The following is a 23,262-nucleotide window of genomic DNA, read 5'->3' as shown; positions in this document are numbered from 1 at the left end:
ATCCTTCTCTGATCTTCTTTCTTTGAATTTGGGTTTCTTATATTTCTTGGTTAAAGGTTCACTTTGGTCCTTGTTCTTTTTGTTTCTTATCATTTATCCTTTAAACTTTTCAATCGTACGATTTAGTCCATAGCTAAATCGTTAAACTCTTTTATCACGACTTATACGTATTATTTATCCCTGATAAATAATACGAAGCTCGATATTAACACTTTCCCGTCAAAATCCAATATTTCCATTTTTGACACAAAGTGGCTAAATTACCACTTTGGTCCCTGTGCCCAATTTTAGACTTTTCTCGTCATTTTTCCATTTAATTCCAATTCTAACTTTAGAATTGAAATATAATATAAATTTTCTCCATAATAATCTTTTCTAAAACCGACCTACTAAAACTTATTTATCGGAAATCTTTCCAATATTGCCACTTCTGCGACTCAAAACTGGACACGTGGTCCAATTAGATAATTAATTATTTTGGGGTATTACATTCTTCCCCCCTTATAAAAATTCGTCCTCGAATTTTCATAAAACTTGTTGGGACGTTACAGTTATTCTTATACCTTTCTTGACATTCATTACTACGCGTCAGTCATGTCTTTTTCTTTTACTTAGCTCTTAGCTCTTTACGTATAGCTGTGATTTCATATTTATCATTAATCGATTATCTATCTTGCTTATAGTAGTCCCTTGTTGTAGCATAGCTGAGAATCTTCTTACTGTTACCATTGTTCTATTCATCATCTTTCTAAAATAGTGTGGCTCAAGGCGTATCACCGATATTATAGTCCTGACGTCTTGTATTACTGGTTGCGATCTCTCTTTTGTCCTTATTAACGTCGATTAATCCCCGCTCGGTATCCTTCAAGTCTATTGTTTCATTCTTAATCATCATCGAGTCGCTATTTGTCTCTTTTATACGTGAATAATCATGACGTATCGGCTACCTCTTTAATGACGTACTTACTTCATTCATACTTCTATGAGTATTTTCTCTTATAAGCACAACCTATGGCTTTTAATCCTTACTACTTCTCAACGTAGTTGAGATTGATACTTCCTTTGCTTCTTTCAACTTTTCTTTGCTTTGCTTAAGTTATTGTAAATTTTATGTTGTTCTATTGGTCGTGATCTTTCGTACATTCTCCATCGCTAAATGTACTTTTCTTTGTGTTGACTTTAACCGTATAGCTTATACGATCGTCTTCGTTGATCGATACTATCCATATTTTTATCTTCTTGACTTTCTCTGATTAGTCCTTAAAGATCCCTTCGAGTCATTAATTGACTTGTCAGTCAAAAATGTCTCTCCTTTATAACACGATTCTTTATTTGTAATAACCTCATAAGAATCTCGCATGTTTCTTTTAAGTCTGACTATTTCGAGAATCCTTCTCGTTAGCTAACCCTCATTTAACTTTTTTCTTATTCTATCTCTTGTCTTCTTTTGAAGGGTTTTCCGATTGTTTCTAATATTTATACTCCATTTACTTTACAATTCCTAAAGTCTAGGAATAATTTCAACTCACTGTCGTCCTATACACTTTATGCTTTCTTAGCACTTAAATCTTGATTTTAATCGTCTTCAAATATCTTGGTCTCTTTGAACTAGTATCAACTCTTGTCTTGTCTTTTACTTGTTATATTTGTTACGTCTTTCCTTTGTTTATAGCCGTTCTATTGCTGCTGCTCTATTCTGACAATCCTTTCGACGTATTTCTAGAACTTTTACTTTCCAATCACCTTACTAAATTTTTGAGGTATTTGCATTTTACCTTTACATTTTTCTTCATATCATCCACCATTCTTATAATTACTGACACGTACGTCTATACGTGTGCCTTTCTCCTTTCTGTTAACGTGATTTTATAATTCTTAATGCTGATATTAGTAACTTTACTTAATATCAGTCATATAGAACTACTATCTCTCTCTTGATCTATCTAATTTAAACTTTCATATCTTGTAAAATCGTATGTTTCGTCATTTCGTATCCTTTCTCTTTCTATTTCTGTATCCTTAAACACTGATATTGATAACGTTATATTTCCTTTAAATATCACTTGATATTCATCATTCATATTACCATCTCTTTTGCCCTTCATACTTTTAATTTCTCCTCTTCAATTACAACTTACAATCGCTACTTCGTTTATCTCAATCATAAGAGTAATCATACATCATCCTTATGTATATATTACGTTTCTTTCGCCTTGCACGACTCCCTGTCATATTATCCTTTGTTCAATCGTAAGGATAAATATTGTATCCTTAAGTATTGCCAGTGCATTGCAGCTTATCTGCGCATTTCCGGCGGTAATTTCTTATTCACATTCTTCTTTAGTTCTATTAACCTTAGGGCAATGGTTATTAACATGGCTATATTCTTTTATTGGAGTTTCTTTCACAATTTTTATTCTTATCTGTTAAGAATCTTTGATTATTTGTCGCAGGGCTTTACATCCGAGTTTACTTACTAAACAATACGATTTTAAAACTTCTTTTGGCTGCGCAGCTCTTTCTAAACCACTTTTCATAAATCCTTTAAAATCGTTAGTACAATTGTTGCTCAGAGTGATGATATCTCTCATCACCAAGGAGTTGCTCAAAATCGCAGTTTCTTTTTCTATTACGAAGATATGATGCATGATCTAAAATTTTGAAAATCATTCTTTTATGCATTTCTATCGTGGTTATGCAATGTCACATGCGATGCCTGAGCACAATCGTACCTTGAAAAATCATAAAAACTTTCAAAATCTTCATAAAATCGTAAGTCTTATTCTGGATTATACGCTCTGCGACTATTAACGGCTTTCTTTATACTTATTGGGTATAATTCAAATTTTTATATTGCTGTCAAATTTACAGACTGTTCTTCTGTTACATTCCTTCTCTCTCCATATCTCCGATAACTCAATTAAATTCAAAATTTTCTATTGCTGTAATCATCATATCCACTTCTGCAACATTCTATTCTACGTTATATACAGACGCAGATACCGATGTTTCACATCGACTCCCGGTACACAATCTATTTCTTTCTTCAAATTCCAAAACGTAATATAGGAATTACGTTTGCGATAATTATGTTGTGATGTTTATTGTATTATTGTTTTTGTGTGTTATGTTTATATGTTCTTTTATTAGACGCGTGTTTAACTATAACGCTTCCTATAGGTTCTCGCTTTCCGAGGTATTATCCTAAAGGCAAAACCTATTACTGACATTCTACTATGCAATGCAGCAATTATATAAACGCAATAATGCAAACACATAAACACAATTACTCAAAGCATATAAATTACTAATACCTGGAGGTGCCTGACGCGGAACGTTAGGTTCCCTAATAACTATGCCTGTATGTCGGCCCCTAACTGTTCTACCCGAGTTTCGTCCACCTCTTTGTACGAAATAGGGGTTGGTTGTAGTTCTGGAGGACGTACTGACGTAATCCGGGTGGTACTCACGTCTAAAGTAATAAGGTCGTATCGGATCACCCGACCATTCATGCTCTGTTTCAATCCTACGGGCCATCGTAGTAAGCGTGCTGAAATGTTCGTCCACGTGCTCATACAGCTCATCAAACTGAGGTCCTAAACCCCTGACATATCTACGATTAATGGTCCTATTGTCTTCGTTCAGATTAGGAACTCCCTCTGCCATCCGCAGAAAGTCAGTAGAATACGCTCCTACAGTTAACATCCCTCTAGAAAAAGAACGCATCTGCCTTCTAACCTGATTTAGGGCTATCTGCGCCTGACCGTTAGCTATGTCCGCATCTTCCCTCAAATTGCGGTATCTCCGCACACTTGACCAGAAATAGTCACCTCTGTATTCCTCGACATCTAATTCATCTAACTCTTCTTCTTCTTCAAACTCTTCTTCCTGAGGATTTTCCTCTTCTGCTTCTTCTTCTAATTCTTCTTCTGGATCCTCCTCAGGGTCTTCCTCAGGATCTTCTTCAAGATCCTCTTCCGGATCTTCCTCCGGTTCCCCTTCCTCTTCTTCGCTGTATTCAATCTCCGGCGAATGTTCTCTAACTCTGTTTCTGGAAGAACTACCTATCTCCGACACAGACATAAAACCATTTTGATATATTTCTGGCGATGCTCCATGATTTGCGTGGAATCCATTCTGATGGACCCCAGATGGTTCGCCCACTTCATTATGAAACCCGTTTTGAAATATAGGAGGCGCTTCCTCCCTTTCTTCATCAGCATGCGACTGAGCTCCGTTTTGCCCAGACATGCTGAGAAGAAACAATTTCGAACGTAAGCGACCATCTGAGCCCATTTCACACGCAATTCCAAAATCAGCTTATATAATGCTGTAAACATTTAGCATTTAATCCAACTGCACGTAATTCGCAAGCAGATAATCACTTAACAATCGCAGCGCGAGTAGCAAATACTTAACCCTCTCAATTGCTCATAATTTGCAAACATGTAACCACCTTCTATATCTTAGCACAAGCAATACATACTTAATTGCCTTAGTCGTCCGTATAAACAGATACTATTCGCTTACTAATGCACACATAACACAATTACAGACAACCACGGTCTGACTCTTGCTGCAGTAGTTCCTAGGTATACTTACTGACAAATACTCCCAGTCAAATAAGCAATCAAACAACTCTAGCAGTGGTAACTGGACCAACTGCTCTCAAACAAACATTGAAACAATCTTGCAGTGGTAACTGGACCAAACTGCTCTGATACCAACATTGTCACGACCCAAAATATTGAGCCGCAACCGGCGCTAGGGAACGGGAGTGGTTGCTCCGGAACCCGTAGCAAGCCTAAAATCACAATTTATTTTTCGCAAATAATATAAACAAACAGCGTAACACAACAGAAGCAAATATATAACACATATAAACATTTACACTAACTGTTCCGTTAACCTCGCGGGCTCTAGTTACCGTACCCTGTACGAACTGGCCTCACGGTACTATATACATCAGTTAGTGTCTCAAAACATCACACCGGCATCTGGGGCCGTGGATCATATACAAAACACGTAGCCTATCAAGAAGCATATAAACAAATACAGCAGTTGATATATACAATCAAAATGAACTGCTGACTAGGCTACTATTCTGTTGACACAGGACCACTACTGCAGCATTAACAGAAGTCATAAACTAACATATACAGATGACTTCTGCACTCCAAAATTGGCCTCTAGCTAAGTCCACAAGCTAAGCACCTGAAAGACATCAAAGGTGAGGGGTCAGTATTTGGGGAAATACTGAGTGAGTTGACATTTACTAACAGTATTAATATAAAAACATAGCATCGCATGTCGAGAAAATATTAATATAAAAGATATAAACATGTATTTGATCCGTGTGAAACTAATATCCTAGCATGCGACACATCTCTCGAATAATCATATATCATTCAACCCAATCGTAAATATCAATTGCGAGTCCAACTCGCTGGTGGCCCAGCCACTAGATACGGGGACTTCCAGGCTACACCGTAGCCGAGTTCACTCTGCGTATCTAAATCATAACCCAATCGTAAATTTCATATTCATCAACAGCTCCCAGCTGTGTCAAGTCATTTCTCAATGCAAACATACTAGACTGACTCGATACTGGTGATCACACAGCCTATTGACACCCAATAGGTAGCTAGTTTCTTCGGATCGCATACTAGTTCTCGCATATAGAAATTAAATAAACATATAACATCCAATCATTTGTATATAATGCGATGCGTGAAAACAATATATATAATTTTCATAAAATAATTTTAATATATATAATACATGAAAGTAAAAGTACAACTCACAGTGACCGCAATCCAAGAAATGATATGATCGATTTGATAGTACGCTCTCGCTAGTCCGCCTCTACTGACTCCACTACTCGCTGACACGTCTGATAAATCATTAATAGTTAGACGTGATTCTCATATTCTTATACGTATAATACTTTTAAGTTTTAGGATTTAGTTTTGTTTTACACTTATTTACGTATTCAATATCTCTAGTCGTATAAACGACTTAGCGAATACTATTTCTCAAAATTGAGAATCGCTTAACGTTCTTGACGTTTTCCATTATTATAATTCATTTAAAACGTCGAGCTAATCTTGAGATCAATAATTCTCAAAGTCCGAAACCCGTCCTTTAGAGTCAAATTACTCAAAACGTCGAATACCTAAGTTAAATACCGTTTGCATACACGTGGGGCAAGTCGGAATGCACGGGCGTGCCCTTCGGTGGGTGCACGATCGTGCAACCAAGTGCACGTTCGTGCACCTCAGGGGTACACGTTCGTGCACTTCCAGTGCACGTTCGTGCACCCTGAAGAGTGCACGTTCGTGCACTTCAGGTGCACGTTCGTGCACCTTGCTAGGTGCACGTTCGTGCACTTTTAGTGCACGTTCGTGCACTTTTAGTGCACGTTCGTGCACCCGTGGTGCACGGTCGTGCACCACGTGCACAGCCCCGGAAATCAAGTTTTCCGGGGTTTCGCCACAACCCCGACGTGCTAAACGCTTCCCTAGTCAATACCCATATCTCGGTTTCTTCGTAAACGCCATAATAACTTCAAAAACGTCAAATTCAACCCAAAACCACAATCTCATAAAAACAGCCTACAAAACCATCATTTTCATCCCAAAACCCGACCTCTTACCTTAATTTGAGGGCCAGAGATGATAGGGCTTTCGGTTCTGAAGAAATCGCCGCTTGAATCGCTTGAATCGGACGTCGAACGGAGAAACGGCGGCGAAACGACGGAAATCGGCGATGGCTTCTGTTTTCTCTCGATCCTTCTCTGATCTTCTTTCTTTGAATTTGGGTTTCTTATATTTCTTGGTTAAAGGTTCACTTTGGTCCTTGTTCTTTTTGTTTCTTATCATTTATCCTTTAAACTTTTCAATCGTACGATTTAGTCCATAGCTAAATCGTTAAACTCTTTTATCACGACTTATACGTATTATTTATCCCTGATAAATAATACGAAGCTCGATATTAACACTTTCCCGTCAAAATCCAATATTTCCATTTTTGACACAAAGTGGCTAAATTACCACTTTGGTCCCTGTGCCCAATTTTAGACTTTTCTCGTCATTTTTCCATTTAATTCCAATTCTAACTTTAGAATTGAAATATAATATAAATTTTCTCCATAATAATCTTTTCTAAAACCGACCTACTAAAACTTATTTATCGGAAATCTTTCCAATATTGCCACTTCTGCGACTCAAAACTGGACACGTGGTCCAATTAGATAATTAATTATTTTGGGGTATTACAGATTATTTCGATTGAGTAATACTATATAACCCTCCTTTTTAACCTACTTTACTTAATCCATGTGACGTGGCAATCAAATAGTAAATGTATTTAAAATTGTTTTTTGAGATATACATTTTTAGAGGAGAATTGGACAAATTAATTATTGTTACGTAAGGTAGGTTAAAGAAGTTAGTACAAAATGGAGGGTTTATAGCATTTTCCATTTTGATTTGATGAAACATACATTAGTTCAAAAACTCAACTTAAATTTATGATTATACTATCAGGGCTAGGGGTGTACTCGGTTGGTTCGGTTATTGAATTAAACCGAAACCGAATTAACCATACTCAAAATATTAGAAATTTCTATAACCAAAACATGATTAAGTGGAAATTGAAATAATTCGGTTCAGTCGATTGTTTTGGTTAACCGAAATAAGCAAATTTTATTAAAATTAATTATTAAAAAATAAAAATTAAAAATTAAAAATTAATTTTAAGACTAATTTATAATTAATGTAAAATTTCAAGAACATTTAATAACAAAATCCTAATAAAATTATAAAATTACATTAATGTTTTTAAAAAATTACAAAAATAACATTATAAATACATATAATTCAGTTATTTTGGTTGGTTCGATTAATTCAGGAATTCCATATCCAAAATCGAACCAAATTGAATTAACCAAATTTTTTAAAACAAAAACCAAATCCGAACCAAATTAACCAAAAACCGAATAGAATTAAAATTTTGATTTAATCCGGTCGGTTAATTCAATTTCAACCGAATATTGCAGACTCCTACCTACTACTGCTATTAATTCAATGCAACAAAATTTTGCATTAAACCAAAGAATGTGAAATTAAGAACAGAGATATGATCTAACATATAAACTACTACTAAATAAAAGTTACAAGTAGAGTGATGTTTATTAGGGTGGGCATGGATCAATTAATCGGTTTATGAAGATTTTTTTTAAACCGGCCCATAATAGTATAATTTTTAAAATTAAAAACCTAAATCTAAGTAATGAGCTATAACTCAAACGGTATAAGCGCTAAGTAGCAAACTGCTAGGTTGTGGGTTCGATTCCTCCCACAAGCGCTTCCCCCTTCCCAAATTATCAAAAAAAAATCTAAATCTAAAATTTAAAACGATTAACCATTTAAGACAGTTTAATTTTTTGGTTTTATGGTTTTTAACTATATAATCACTAAAAAAATTAGAATAAAAAAGACAAAATTTATAGAATAAAATTGTAAACACAATCCAATAAAAAAACTTTAATTTCATTCTATTTAATTCTTCTAACAAATAAAGAAGAAGTTATCACAATTCAAATTATATATAAAGAGGCAAATGAAAATTTTATATACAATTTTTCTGAATAGGCGAGTCAATTCAAATATTTAAAACTATAAATAATAATTTGAACTGCCTATTATTTATATACTTTGTTTTGTCAAAAGAAGGTATATATTTAGAAAAGGATGTTACAACAACGTTAATGTGAATACATTGAGAGTTTAAAAGTGTTTAGCTAAATCATGAGCCATGTTATTATAAATTCTAGAAATATAGCAAAAAGTTATATCATCATAGGATCGTTAAAGATGCTAAATATCCTTGCAAATACCCCAAGGAGTTGATATTTGAACATCGTGTGAATTAACTGACTGAATTACTTGAAGAGCATCACCTTCAAAAACATTTAGATCTAGCCCAATTCATGGAGTCTCTCAACGCCAGAAATTTCAATATATTCGGATCCCAAATGGACTGAAAATGTCTGATGGAGCTCGAGGGAGAATCGAAGGAGAATGGCTGGAACTCGCGAAAGAAAGAAGAGGGGTGACCCCAGCCATAAATTAATCAACAATCCCACCTGTATGATCACGAGCAACTGCATCAATCGTTCCAAATTTACGCACTTTATCAGTAGTTGCATCTATATTAATCTTAATAGTACCTATTGGAGGAAGAGTATCACCAGAAGAGATAGATGGAAGTACAGATACTTGGGAAGGAGGTCGTGCTAAGAGAAATTCAGAAGAGACGAAATAAGCCAATATGACTGTTTCTTGTTCTAAAATCAACTGATGTCGGAATAGCATTGAATTCCTCAATTTCCAAATATACCAAAGAAGAAAATAGAAGGAGGTTAAGCATTCCTCAAAAAGGTGTAACTGATCAAGTTCCTGACAAACTGATAACCACAGCTGCAAAAAAGAAACCAGTGGAGATGCCAAAACTTGGTATGAGAGTGAAGATAGGAACCAGACATGTTGTGGAAAGCCACATATAAACAACATATACATAAGGGTTTCTAGTTACTGACAATAAGGACATCAAGAAGAAACTTGGAATCGTTGTAATATCAATTCTCCAAAAGTTAGAGCGTTATGAAAGCACCTCTAGAGAAAAACACAAATTTTAGGAGAGATATTGATATGCCAAATAAACTTCCATTCTGCTGTCAATAAACCCAAAGGATGAGATACCACAGTAGAATGATTTTGTTGATAAATATACTGATAGCCCGATTTGACGGAATATACCCCTGACGCATGATGATGCCATATTAATCGGTCTGGATAAGATATCAGAGGTAAAGTGTCAAAGCTCGATGTATACGTACCATTTTTAGAGCCCCAGATGATTTCGTCTGATTTCCTTCTGACATAGCAATCTTTACAAGCCAAGACTGCAACAATTGCAGCTCTAGTTTTTCAAACAGCCGAATCCTTCTTCTCCAACGCCAATTTGAGCTGATAATGTCATAAACTACTGTATTTTTCTGGTTTGAAAGTCTGAAAAGTCTCGGAAAGTGAATAGCCGCAATACCGTTGAAATTCTACTTATCGTTCCAAAACGAAATTGTTTTTCCATTCTTTACTTTAAAACTAATATTATTCATGAAAATATCCTCACAATTATCATATGAATAACAAGCTTTTATAATTTCTTTCCACACATATGAGAACTTTGAAAATTCCAGACCACGCATGGAATCCCAATTAATAATATAACAAGAAGCTGTCGTTACTCTATGCCAAAAAGAGTTTGTGTTTTGAGACCTTAATTCTCAAATCCATTTAAACTATAAACTTTGATTCTGAATGTTAAGACTATAAAGTCCCAAACCTCCCATGTCAAAATCTTGGCAAATAGTCTTCTATGAAATCTTACAAAAAGCCCTAATACTGATATTACCCTTCCAAAAAAAAATCATTACATATAGCTCTCAAGTTGAGCTTGAATAGAATGAGGCATATGGAAAATAGACATGTAATATTTGGCATGCTATGAAGTACATATTTTATAAGAATTAATTTTTCCATTGGAGATAAGAGCGAACCTCGCCAAAGGGTTCGATTTAAATCTTTGAATAACAAAATCCCAATTGTCAGATGTGGTACAATGGTTTGATCGTGGAATGCCAAGATAATTTGTCGGAAAAGAACCAATATTGTAGTCAAATAAAACCTACAGTTTCTCGAAGGGATCTATTATCAATATTAATTCTCATTAAATAATTATTTCCCGCTTGTGGTATTTGGCTAGATTTTCTTATTTTGTGGTAAAGGTTCCTTCTATTTGTCCCACCACTAGTTTGGAGTCACAGTAGAGTTTAGATCGTATGTTCTTACTTCCACCGCTAGTGCCAATTCGATAAGGAGTGCTTCATGTTATGCAACGTTGTTTGTTGCTGTGACATTTAAATTGATCGCATATTCGATTTGTATTTTGTGTGGTCCTTTTAGGACGACTCCCCCTCCTACTCCTTTCTCGTTTTTTGCCCCATCTATGAATAGCTCTCATTGGGCATCTAGTTTTGTTCCTATTTTTAAATAATTGGTAAGCTCTTCAACAAAGTCTGTCAGGCATGCGCCTTCATCGTCTGTCTTGGTTCATATTGGATGTCGTGTTCTCCCAGATGTATGGACCATTTCACTAGTCTTCCAGACAGCTCGGGTTGTTAGAGTTAGAGCATTTGTCTTAGCGGTTTGTCCGTCCATACTACCATCAGGCGATCTTCTTCCTTTTGGATTTTCACTATTACGTCATTCACATACACTTTCATTGTCTTCCAATTTGTTTTTTGAACATGAATTTCATCAATCTATGGTATGTGGCTCCTGCATTTTTTAATCCAAATGACACCATTTGTATAACAGAATGTACCTTCGTCTGTTATGAAGCTTTTTTTGGCTTGGTCTTCTTCCTTTATGTGGATTTGATTGTATCTTTGCGCCATGTTTACTAGGATGTAGAGTTTGTAGCATGCAATTGCGTATACTAGTTGATCGGTGTTAGGTATTGGGAAACAGTCTTTACGGCAGGTCTTATTGAGATACGTGAAATCTACAAACATACAAATTTTTCTGTTGGCTTTCGTGACTAACACTATATTGGCCAACCATTTTAGGTATCTGGCTTCCTTGAATAAATCTTGCGACTTGCAGTTTATCAACTTCCTCGTCGATTGCTTTCTATCGTTCCTCCAAGTGCTTCCTTTTTTTTTAACGGTCCTCGCCGCTGGATCTACATTCAACTCACGGCAGGCGACCCCCGGGACAACTCCTCTTATCTCTGATGCTTTAACTGCGAATGATGTATTGTGTTTCATAAGTACTCCCTTAATGGACTTTTTTAGTTCCTTCGGGATGTTCGTCCCAAGTTTACCCGCTTACGCGAGGTAACTTCCCATATCTCTGTCTCCCTAACTGGTTTGGAGACTAGCTCTTCTGTAATAACCCATAAATTGTTAAGGTATTAGATCGTGACACATGTCCTAAATTATGAAATTTAGGTCAAGTAGGTCGGAAATAAGAATCGAGTTAAGAATTGTTATCGGAATAAGTTTATAAGGTTTATTGCAAAATAATAATTTGGTTGGAAAATTATTATTCGTTAGAGTGGGTATTAGCACGACTAAGGAAAATCTAAGAAAATTAATATAAAATAAAAGTAGGTCCCGAGCTAATAATTTTATGATGTCGTCCGTAAAATATGTTTAAAAATTTATCGGCAAAGTTTCGTGTTATTCTGAAACTGTTTTAAAATTGGACGCAGACGTTAATTAGAGAATTGAGTTGAAGTACGAGATTGAGCTGCTTGAGCCTAGTGGTACTTTAGCCAACCAATGTAATAAAACCCATTCATATTCATTTGTTAATCAGGGACCAAAACCCTTAAGTAAAATTCATTTTCATTTCCTTCCTTACGATCATTTTCGATTCAACGTACGGTTTTTGTTTCTCGTCCGAATTTGACGATTTTTGTTGCTAGACATTTATAATTCATCAAGGAATCAAGATGAGCCATCATTTTATGGATCAATTGAGTGTATTTTATGGGTTTTTGGTTAGAATGATTAGGGTTTCGATGAAACCGTTTTGATTTCGCGTATTCGTTTTGTTTTAAGGATTTGATTGATTGTTTTGGGAGTTTTGAATTGCGGTTGTGCGTTTTAGTTTCCCAAGCACGTCGGGATGGACTCTGACAGGTTTCGCTCTGCCTTAGTGAGCAAAATGGATTCTGCTCACCAAGAGCAAAGGTCTGCTCGGCGAACAGAAGGATTATGTTCCGCAAGCAGAATCATGGTCTGCTTGACAAGCAGAACACATCTGCTCGACGAGCAGATGTGTGCTCTGCTCGGCGAGCAGACATGAAGCCTGCTAGGCGAGCAGCCCAGCCATGTTCGCCAATCCTTATGGGACTGTTCGAGCAGTCCCTGATCGTTTCCGGGGGGCACGTTTTCGACGAGTTTTTGGCTTGGATGCATACTGATTCTAAGTCAAATTAGCAAGGATTAGATTGACGAGATTGTAAAGAATAGACTCAAAAGTTTTAATCTAAGATTAGGCTATTTTTAATGATGGTTTACAAGACAAGAAAGTGTTTGACAAAGTTAAGTTTGAAACATAACTATAAGTCTAGTTATTTGATAGATCATTCAAATGACATTTGGAATTAAGGTTATTTGTAACCTGAAGTTGTATCGAGGTGATATCATGATATCAACGAATTAGATAGAATGGATCGAGTTAGATACGATTAGAATACGACCAGTTGTGAGTACGTTTATATCTAGAGTCTAGAATGTCTATAAAGTTAGATTCTTACTCGAGTTACATTTGTTTATTTTCTAGATCCGGCGAGGCAACCAACTACCGGACAAGGAGCTCGTGAGACTTGACGAGGGTCGTGTGATCAAAGTTTTGGAATAGCAAGGAGTGAGTTTATATGTGTTTACATTTGATGTATTGAAAATGCATTGCTTTCAAGTGATTTAAATGAAATGCATAACATGATTTATTATCAAAAATACTCTGTATGAAATGCACACATCATTATCTTGAAACCAGCATAGATCCGATGAAACATGTTTTACTATTAGGCGGCAATAGGATCTACGTGATCACTAGTTAAGTTCAAAATATATGTTTCTTCGTTTACTGTGAAGACGATACACGGTCAACTCGGTGGAACTATCCTGCAACCTATATCTAAGGAGTCACCATGTTTGAACTATCCCGAGACTCATATCGATTGTTGGATTTGAGCGATGGTACGAGTCACCTTGGTTGAACTATCCCGGGACTATACCATATGGTATTGGTTGACTTGGTTGAACTATCACGTAACCTACCATCAGGATTAAGTTAATCGTTTTAATCGCAAAGAAGATTCAATGAATCGAGGATTAGGGTTTCAATCAGAAGTTATATGCCGATGCATATAAATGAATGAATTATAGCATTGTTTTATTTTATAGAGTACTCACTTGTAAACTATGAACTAACTCAGTTTTGACTGACCCCGTTTTTTTTAACAATTTTCAGGTAAATAGTCTGTTAACGTGATAGACTTATAGCCTTGCTTCAGAAGTCTGTGTCTAGAAGTATGTACAAAGAAGATTTATATCGATAGCGCTGCAGTAGTCTAGTCCTAGTTGTCTATATGGTCAAACGGTTTTATGTATCGTCTGTACTATGATATTTTGCAACTAGTATAGTTTAACTGCGCTTTAAACCGTTTGTTTTGATGTGCGAAACAAGGCAATGCTCGATGTGGCATCGTATTGTAAGACCCTAGTTTTTATGTATAGTTTTCAGAATGTGAATAGATGTTTGTAATCGAATTGTTTTAAAAGCCTTTATTAAAACGTTTTGCATGATTGCTATTTATTTGATCGCAAAAAGTTTATAGTGATTCTAGGTTTGCTACGGGTTTCGGGCTACCACTCCCATTCTCTAGCGCCGGTCTCGGCTCAATAATTTGGATCGTGACATCTTCACAAGTTAGGTTGAGTATTTATTTCACCGTTAGTAGTTTAGCCATGGCAGCCTTGTGGCAAAGCCTTTCTTCTCTCAGGTCTCTATCTATCACTAACGTGTCTTTTGTTGTTGGGAACGTTATCCTTTTATTTCGTATGTCGATCACCGCTCTTGACTCATATAGGAATGGATGTCAAAGTATCATGTTATATGGTAGTTTTCTATCGACCACATAAAATAGACTCGTGATTGTTTTCTCCTCTCCCTTGGCGTTCTTTAGTTGGAGCCGGATGGTGACGTTACCCATCGAACATGTTTCCACTCCTACCATTCCTCTAATCTCCATTGGATTTAACTTCATCTGTATGATACTTCCTCCGGCCCTTTGGTACACCTCCCATGTTATCATGTTCGCTGCATCTCCTGGATCCATAGATATTCTTCCTACTTACCTACCTTCTACCTCTACCCTGATTACCAATGTCTCTTCTTCAGTTTCTACTTCCTCCTCCATACTTAGATGTTGTACGGTTACTAGTGTTGTTTGTTGGTTTCGCTTATATCACTTTGATGTCGTCACCTGACCCTCTTCACGAGGTCTTTTTTCTCTAGTTCTCTAATTATTCTTGTTGGCTGAGATGGCTCTTCAATGAGTGAGTGGTGTGGGGTATTTGTTTTGGGTTTAGCGGCCGTTCTTTGCTTCTATTGGAACATGTTTAGAATTCTAATTGTATTAGAACTCTTTAGATGAAAAATAATTTTATTATTACTGAATTATTAGAAAGTATAATCTAATTAAAATTAATACTCCTAGCGGTATATGAATTATTTGTTCACTATGTCACCAATTAATGTTATTTATGTTGTTTGAGTTTAATATTTGTTTTTATTTACGTTGCTTGAGTTTAATACCTCCATTTCTATCCATAAAACTCTCCTCGGGAAATAAAAAAAGGAAACAACCTTCAAACGAAAGCAGCCAAAATAAAATATGAAAAAGAGTTTTCAAAAGGAGTGAGCACTTGGATTCTGTCCTCCATTGACATCACTTTAGACGGTTCAAAACAGAATCTAATCTCTTCATTGAGTCGTCCCCACCATTACCACCCACCAAACCAATCCATTTCCCTCCCAGTTGCTGGTGGAATTGAACCGAACCCTCAAAAAATTTCCACTCTTTTTGTCCTTCACATGTTCTAAGATCTCTTTATTAGCCCAATTCTTTCATTTTCTTGCACTCAAAATATACCAAAAAAAGGATGAATTTTGCTCTATGTTCTTCATCTTTGGATCTTTCAAATCTTTCATTTCTGGGTCTGAAGTGTAGTCATGATTCTTGCTCTGATATGTTATTAACCAAATCATTTGTTGTTCAAGATTCTTGGGATGGTAGTAGTAAAAAAAAGATGGCGGTTTGCAGCCATTTAATGCCTGGACATTTAGAGGGTTCTTTCATGGGGGAGAAAAGATTTGAAGAGGCTCCCAGGAAGTTGGGATTTGTGAGAACGTTGTTGGTTGATAATTATGATAGTTATACTTATAATATTTATCAAGAATTGTCTGTTGTTAATGGAGGTAATCAAAAAGTTTATTTCTTTGTGTTTTATATTGTATTGAATTTGGTTTTTATGTGTTCTATTGTGTTGAAGTTTGTTCCTTTATGTATTATATTGTATGTATCAGTGCCTCCTGTGGTGGTGAAGAATGATGAGTGGACATGGGAGCAAGTTTGTTATTATTTGTATGAAGAAAAAGCATTTGATAATATTGTTATTTCACCTGGTCCTGGTTCTCCAACTTGTGCTGCTGATATAGGTACAATTCATAATTCATTTGTTGATTGTTGCATGCAGTTCATTTATTGATATCTAGGTAGCATGGACACTTCATTCAATCTAAGGTGTCCTGTTTAAGAGACGTGTTGGGCACTTGACGTTTCGGACATGAAACTTCTATTTATATTGTGTCCAAGTGCCCCGTTGCCTGTGTTCGTGTCCGTGCTACCTAGTCTGTAGGTTATAAATATGGAGTTTATGGAATATATAACATCATTAGATGCTTAAATGTTTTGAGTCTTTTGACTTCCATAGTTCAGAGCTTGTAAGGCCTCAAAATGCTATGTTAATTGAATATTAGTGGTTTCGCTGTAGTGTTATATGTGAAGGTGCATAATGATGATTGTTTTATTATAGAAGGCCCTAAGGGTTGTATTGTAGTTTAGTTTTATTTGGGTGAAGCTTATGACTCCAGTTTAGATTCCATCTGAATCTTACAGGAATATGTCTTCGGTTGCTGCTTGAGTGCAGGGATATTCCTATTTTGGGTGTTTGTCTTGGATACCAGGTATTATAATTCTGATCTTCTGTTACTTAGACAGTTACACTTCTGTTTCAGTCAGAGTAAATTGACTTCTTGTTCCGACAAAAAAAAATTGAATTCTTGTCATTTCATTTCTTTGATCTCAAATTGAAATAACAATTATCTGCAATTGTTGAAAATGAATTCTTATACGGCAGGCTTTGGGTTATGTTCATGGTGCTCAAATTGTCCATGCATCTGAACCAGTTCATGGACGCATGAGGTTTGTGAATTTATTTTTAAGAAGTTTTTTCATTCTGGTGTCTACCTGATCATTTGGTTATATTTGTAAACGTATTTTTTGGATGTGTTTGTGGTTTGATATTATGAAGTGAGTTTATCTTTTGAATGGTGTTGTCTTGTTTAGTTTTAATCGTGCATGGGCGATGTTGCACAGAAATGAAAATGGTAAAATGTGAAACAATATCTTTTACAAGAATAGATCATAAATATAACGCTTCAGAGTTTGAAAAGTGTTTTCAGAAACAGTAACGAAACACCGAATTGTAAAATTCGACAAGTTCGCGTGCAACATAGTGCGCGGGAAAAACAGTATACTGACAATTCATTTTGCCTTTGTCATTTTTAGTTATTTTTATTGACATTTCGCTGTGGTTTTAAATGCATTTTTTTTCTTTAACATTGTTTCTTGTCTTCCAGCGAAGTTGAGCATAATGGGTGCAAACTTTTCAATAAGATACCTTCTGGCCCAAAATCTGGATTCAAGGTCAGTCTGTCATTTAAAAGAGAATGGTGTCATATTTTGATTCATCGTATGGTGTTTTTCTTTCCATGGGAAGTCTTAAAATAGTCGTAAGGGTGCATTTTGATTTGCATGTAGTTGCATTCTTGAGGTATTTTTTTTTTTTTGCCTGAACAGATCCATCTCTTAAAATAGGTCAATTTCTTTCGAGGAAATGTTTAGAAAAAAGTTAAAAATTATGACCATGAAAAAGTTATAAAACTGAATTTAAGAGTACCCTGGGTTCTCTTCTTGTAAAAGTATATCAGAAGAATACTTCACATAATGAAGAAACTTGGATTGTTATATAGAATGAACTTTGAAATTTGGTGAATCTACATTACAAGATTTATTTTGTCACATAGAGGCGTGTTAGATAATTTTGCTGCTGTCATGTTTTTTCAAATTCTGAAATGTTCATTAGTATGGTAGAGCTTCTCTCTTAAAATTGTTGAGCTGGTTTTGTCGCATTTGTTTACGATTTGAATATTGCAGGTGGTTCGATATCATTCACTTGTTATAGATGCAGAATCCCTTCCAGAGGATCTTGTACCAATTGCATGGACTACTTCTGCTGGCATACATTCTTTCCTCGAGTCTCAGAGTTCTGATACTTGGTCTTATAGCCTCTCTGAAGAAGTGCAAATGAAAAAAATTCTCATGGGCATTAAGCATTCTACAAGGCCTCACTATGGTTTACAGGTTTTTAACACTACCATTCCTCTGTAGTTAAGTTACCTCTTAACAATTTCTGTTAGTTGCATTTTTTTAATTTCCTTCTCTTCAGTTTCATCCAGAGAGTATTGCTACCTGTCATGGGAGGCAGATATTTGAAAATTTTAGAGAGTTGACACAGAATTATTGGCAGAGACTGAGATCAACATTTGTCAACGAGAGAAATGCCATTTATGCTGGTAAACGGAAGCTACATGCACATGCTTATGCAATTGCATCTTTTCCTTTTGATTCTGTTTTTGACTAATTTAAACATGCCTCTCCTGCTCTCACTCTATCTGCATGTCCGTGCATGAGTAACATATTGACTCTGATGTTTTTTTTGGATGAAATATTATGATTATCTTATTATCCGGCAACTGTCATAATCGTGACGAATAATTTACTGATAACTTTAGAAACGTATGACCATCTAGATCCTGCAGATCGATTGATAAACTTGTTACCATTTGATATCCTGAGCCTTCCTTTCCAAACTATTTACAATTACTATGTCATTCCCCAAAATGTGTTATGACTAGCTACCTTTTATGATAAAAGTTTTTTAGCATGCATGCAGGCGCCTGGTGCTAATCAACTGTTTGAAGTAAATAGAAGTCGGGTATTGGAATGCAATGATGATGTTCTATCATTTCAAGAAACTTCAAGAAATCAATTTCTAGACAGCATAGATGAGAGGAATTATTTCAGGATGTCGAGATGCGTTGGTGTAAGGCATTTAAAGCTGAAATGGAGAAAGTTCAACAAGTTGGCTGCGCAAGTTGGTGGCGCAAAAAATATATTTTGCAAACTGTTTGGGGATAATAATGCTGAAAATACCTTTTGGTTGGACAGTTCCTCAATAGAAAAGGTGTTTCTTTTACTGCTAGTCATCTATCACTAAAAATTGCAAACCTTATCATACTTCTAAAATTTTGATGTACGTAAATTATACATGCATCTTACGACCCTAAACGATTCTTTGTTGGTATCCATTTTTATGTTAATGTGGGTAAACATAAATGATGGGAGGACTAGAATTTGAGTGGATAGTTCACTTTTTTTTTGCGGCTTCTATTAACTGCTCGAGTACTTTAATCAGACACCATGACTTCAGCACGGTAGGAACAATTGCTTATAGAGTCATACTTGGTGGAGTTGTAGTCCTATCTTTCATTTGGCCCTTAGACTGTACTGAAACTTGCGTGGATATGGGTACCCAAATGTGTAAATGCATGCGTGCAAACACATTAAATAGATTGATAGATATGGAAGTAACTTTAGCAAAATCCAGAGAAAATGAAATTTGTCTGTTCTCTGATGTTTAACTGGAAGACCTTAGAAAATCTATAAATAGAACTGAAATAAGAACCCCAATCCAAACTGTAGGAAAAAGTATATATGGAATAAGGTGTGGTATAAAGCATGTATTATTAGATTAAAAGTAGATGATTAATATCATGCGGTTTTGAAATGGATAGAGAAGTCGAGGAGAATAGAAGTCACATATGTTTGATGTTACAGTTTAGCTTTAGTGTTCTCATATATATTGCTATCACCAGCTGCTTCATCATTATTATGAATTGTTAAATTTTGACTTCTTCTACTTAACTTTTTTGTTTTTGCTCAGGATAGGGCACGCTTCTCGTTTATGGGGGGCATAGGTGGATCACTTTGGAAGCAAATGACATTTAGATTGTCATATCAAAGGTTTTTTCTAAAAACAAAATATTCTGTCAACTTTATTTTCCAGAAAAATTAGTCTCTTCTATCTTTTCTAAACGTTTTTATATCCTACCTCAATTGTGGCTGCAATCTGATGCTTTTGTTAAATAGCTCATTTCAATTTGCAATCTGATGATTGGTACATCCATTTTCAGTAATATGGCTCTTAATGATGGAGGGTACATATCAATTGAAGATTCTCGAGGCTCTAGTAGAAGCATGTATTTGGAAGAAGGGTTTTTTGATTTTCTTAACCAGGTAATTGTTGCATAGTTCTTGTGGACATTGCACATTCTATGTTGTTCTTATTTTTTGTGAATTAGTATCTACAGACTACATGAGGAAAAATAACATCATTTCATCCACAAAATTATACTCTGCAAGCAAGATATATTTATGTTCAAAGAAATATGTTTTTTTTCTTCATATTCTGTAGAATTAGAGGATTAATTATATCTATTATGCACTAGGTGGTAGCTGTGAGTGAGTGGTTTATCTTTGACTCAAGTGTACATTTAGCTATCTGATTGTAATCCAGTTTATGTTTCCTGGTTCCTTAGTAATCTTTTAAATGGTGATCTAACTGCTTGCCATAATACTCTGCTCCCCCAAGAAGTATGACTCAGACACGATTTTTCTTTTCTTCTAGTTGTCCTCTCTGTCTGCGTAAGTTCTAATGCCAATAAAAAGCTCATGAATTATTGCTTTGTTGTGTTTTGTGCTCATCGGTGGAGCTTTCCCATCTGTGGGACGATTGAACTACCTATGTTTCATTACAATTTTTTATCTATATTTTTGGGGTTTTAATTCGTAGAGTTTCGATAATCAAAATTTATGTTCCGAGTATATTTATTTCAGGAACAAGATATATTTCATTAAATAATGCATTGCTATATGTCTCTAGGAACTCTTGTCATTTCAATATGATGAAAAGGATTTTGAAGGATTGCCATTTGACTTTTATGGTGGATATATTGGTTACATCGGGTAAGTTTTTTTCCTATGTACGTCTCCAATCTTGTTTGATTAATTCACGAATTCCTTTTTGTCTACAACATAAGGCTCACATTGTAATTGGTCCTATAATGCATGGATTGATTTTCTTTTTGTCTAATGTAGCAACGTAGTTTGTCTTATAGAATTACATTGGTAATTGTGACAGCTAAATGATGCTTAATGTTAAGAGATGAGTTGTTCATATGATCCTTATTGTTAAGAGATGCTTTTAGTGGAAATTTGAAATGTATGGATTTATATTTGAACTTGCTAGTTTCTATGCTTGAGGTGGTCCAACTATAATGACTGCCTAAGAAACACTTCGAACATACTGATCTCTACACTATTATACATAACTAAAATAGGCTAGTATAAATTTTCGAATGACAGAGAAATAATTGTGTTAATTTCTTACTCAGAACTCAAAGAAATAAATTTTCCAATTTTGTCCGACCTCAATTAAATGCCGTCTTATGTGTTGTTGATTTTCGCTTCACACAATCTTAATTTGTATTATCTTTATCTCCATTCAGGTATAATCTCAAAGTTGAATGCGGCATGTCATCAAACTACCACAAATCCACAACTCCAGATGCATGCTTTTTCTTTGCCGATAATTTTATAGTCATTGATCATCGTTATGACGATGTTTATATACTGTCTGTACAAGAAGGAAGTGCAACCAATAGTCAGTGGTTGGATGATGTTGAACGGAAACTTCTTCATTTGGAAGTGCCTGCTGAAAGAAAAGTAGTTCATCAGACTTCACAACCAGCATCATTTTCCGCATGTGATGCTGGCTTTGTTGCGGAGAAGTCTAGGGCACAGTATATTAACGATGTGCACAAGTGTCTAGAATACATCAAAGATGGAGAAAGCTATGAGTTGTGTCTTACTACTCAGATGAGAAAAAGAGTTGGGGATGTTGATTCTCTTGGACTTTACCTTCACCTTAGAGAGAAAAATCCAGCACCATATGCTGCGTGGCTGAATTTTTCAAATGAAAACCTGCGCATCTGCTGTTCTTCGCCTGAGAGGTTCCTACGACTCGACAGGAATGGAGTTTTGGAAGCGAAGCCCATCAAGGGTACTATAGCTCGTGGTTCAACACTGGAAGAAGATGAACAACTTAAGTTGAAGTTGCAGTACAGGTAATATGAATCTCATTTGTCTCTTTCTTTTTATTTATGATTAAGCTGCAGAAAGCCTAATAGATGATGGGCGAGTTGCATTTGATTTGTAACATGTTCCAACATTAAAAGTAGTCAATATTTGCTAAAACCATTGTATGTAACAACTTGGAAAACTTTGTCTTGTGTTCTCTACTATTCTTTACGAGAAGAGATGGGGATAGAATTTGAACTACGAAGTGTATTTTAAGTCCGAGGGCGAGAATCCTACAATGAACTGATGTGCTCTCTCTGTCTCTCTGAACAGTGAAAAGGATCAAGCTGAAAATCTGATGATTGTTGATCTTTTGAGGAATGATCTAGGTCGTGTGTGCGAACCTGGTTCTGTTAATGTGCCACATCTTATGGATGTGGAATCATACGCAACTGTGCATACTATGGTGAGCACAATTCGAGGGCAGAAGAGGCCAAATTTAACAGCTGTTGACTGTGTCCAAGCTGCATTTCCCGGTGGCTCAATGACGGGCGCTCCAAAGTTAAGATCTATGGAACTTCTTGATTCTCTTGAAAGCTGTTCGCGTGGCATCTACTCAGGTTCCATCGGTTTTTTCTCGTATAATCAAACATTTGATCTGAATATTGTGATAAGAACGATAGTAATGCATGAAGGTGAAGCATCCATAGGAGCAGGAGGAGCCATTGTTGCTTTATCAAATCCTGAAGATGAGTACGACGAAATGTTACTAAAAACACGTGCACCAGCCAAGGCGATTGTAGAATTTCAATAGGATCAGATCAACATTATAGAATAGTAAGAGTAAATCTTTACACACCATAGTACACCTAATCCTTGAGTCAAGAAGTATAGTAATATATTTTGATTTTTCTTAGAAAATTAAATTCTTGAGCATACAGATTAATTTTGTCAGAGAGCAAATAATTTACTGTTTGTTTTTTTTTGTGTTCCAAACTTTGGCATTGCCATTGATCAGATTTTGAATTGATTCTCAATATAAACATGTATACACAAAGCTCTGTTTTCTTTCTGAAA

General features: G+C 35.6%; 1 protein-coding gene across 1 annotated transcript; it reads left to right on the top strand.

Annotated features, from left to right (window-relative positions):
* The first annotated feature begins 15,526 nt into the window (after positions 1-15,526).
* Positions 15,527-23,262, top strand: LOC126660634 (aminodeoxychorismate synthase, chloroplastic). The gene is made up of 13 exons (XM_050354207.2): positions 15,527-16,121; positions 16,230-16,361; positions 16,822-16,889; positions 17,063-17,127; positions 17,565-17,631; positions 18,142-18,348; positions 18,434-18,560; positions 18,930-19,231; positions 19,991-20,070; positions 20,241-20,343; positions 20,990-21,072; positions 21,615-22,232; positions 22,519-23,262. Exons 1-13 carry the CDS (start codon positions 15,806-15,808, stop codon positions 22,997-22,999), a joined length of 2,649 nt encoding a protein of 882 aa, XP_050210164.1. The 5' UTR covers positions 15,527-15,805; the 3' UTR covers positions 23,000-23,262.

The sequence above is a fragment of the Mercurialis annua genome, linkage group LG8 (genome assembly GCF_937616625.2).
Source record: "Mercurialis annua linkage group LG8, ddMerAnnu1.2, whole genome shotgun sequence".
Classification (NCBI taxonomy): Eukaryota; Viridiplantae; Streptophyta; class Magnoliopsida; order Malpighiales; family Euphorbiaceae; genus Mercurialis; species Mercurialis annua.
The sequence above is the reverse complement of the archived record's forward strand: the minus strand, read 5'-3'. Positions and strand labels throughout refer to the sequence as shown.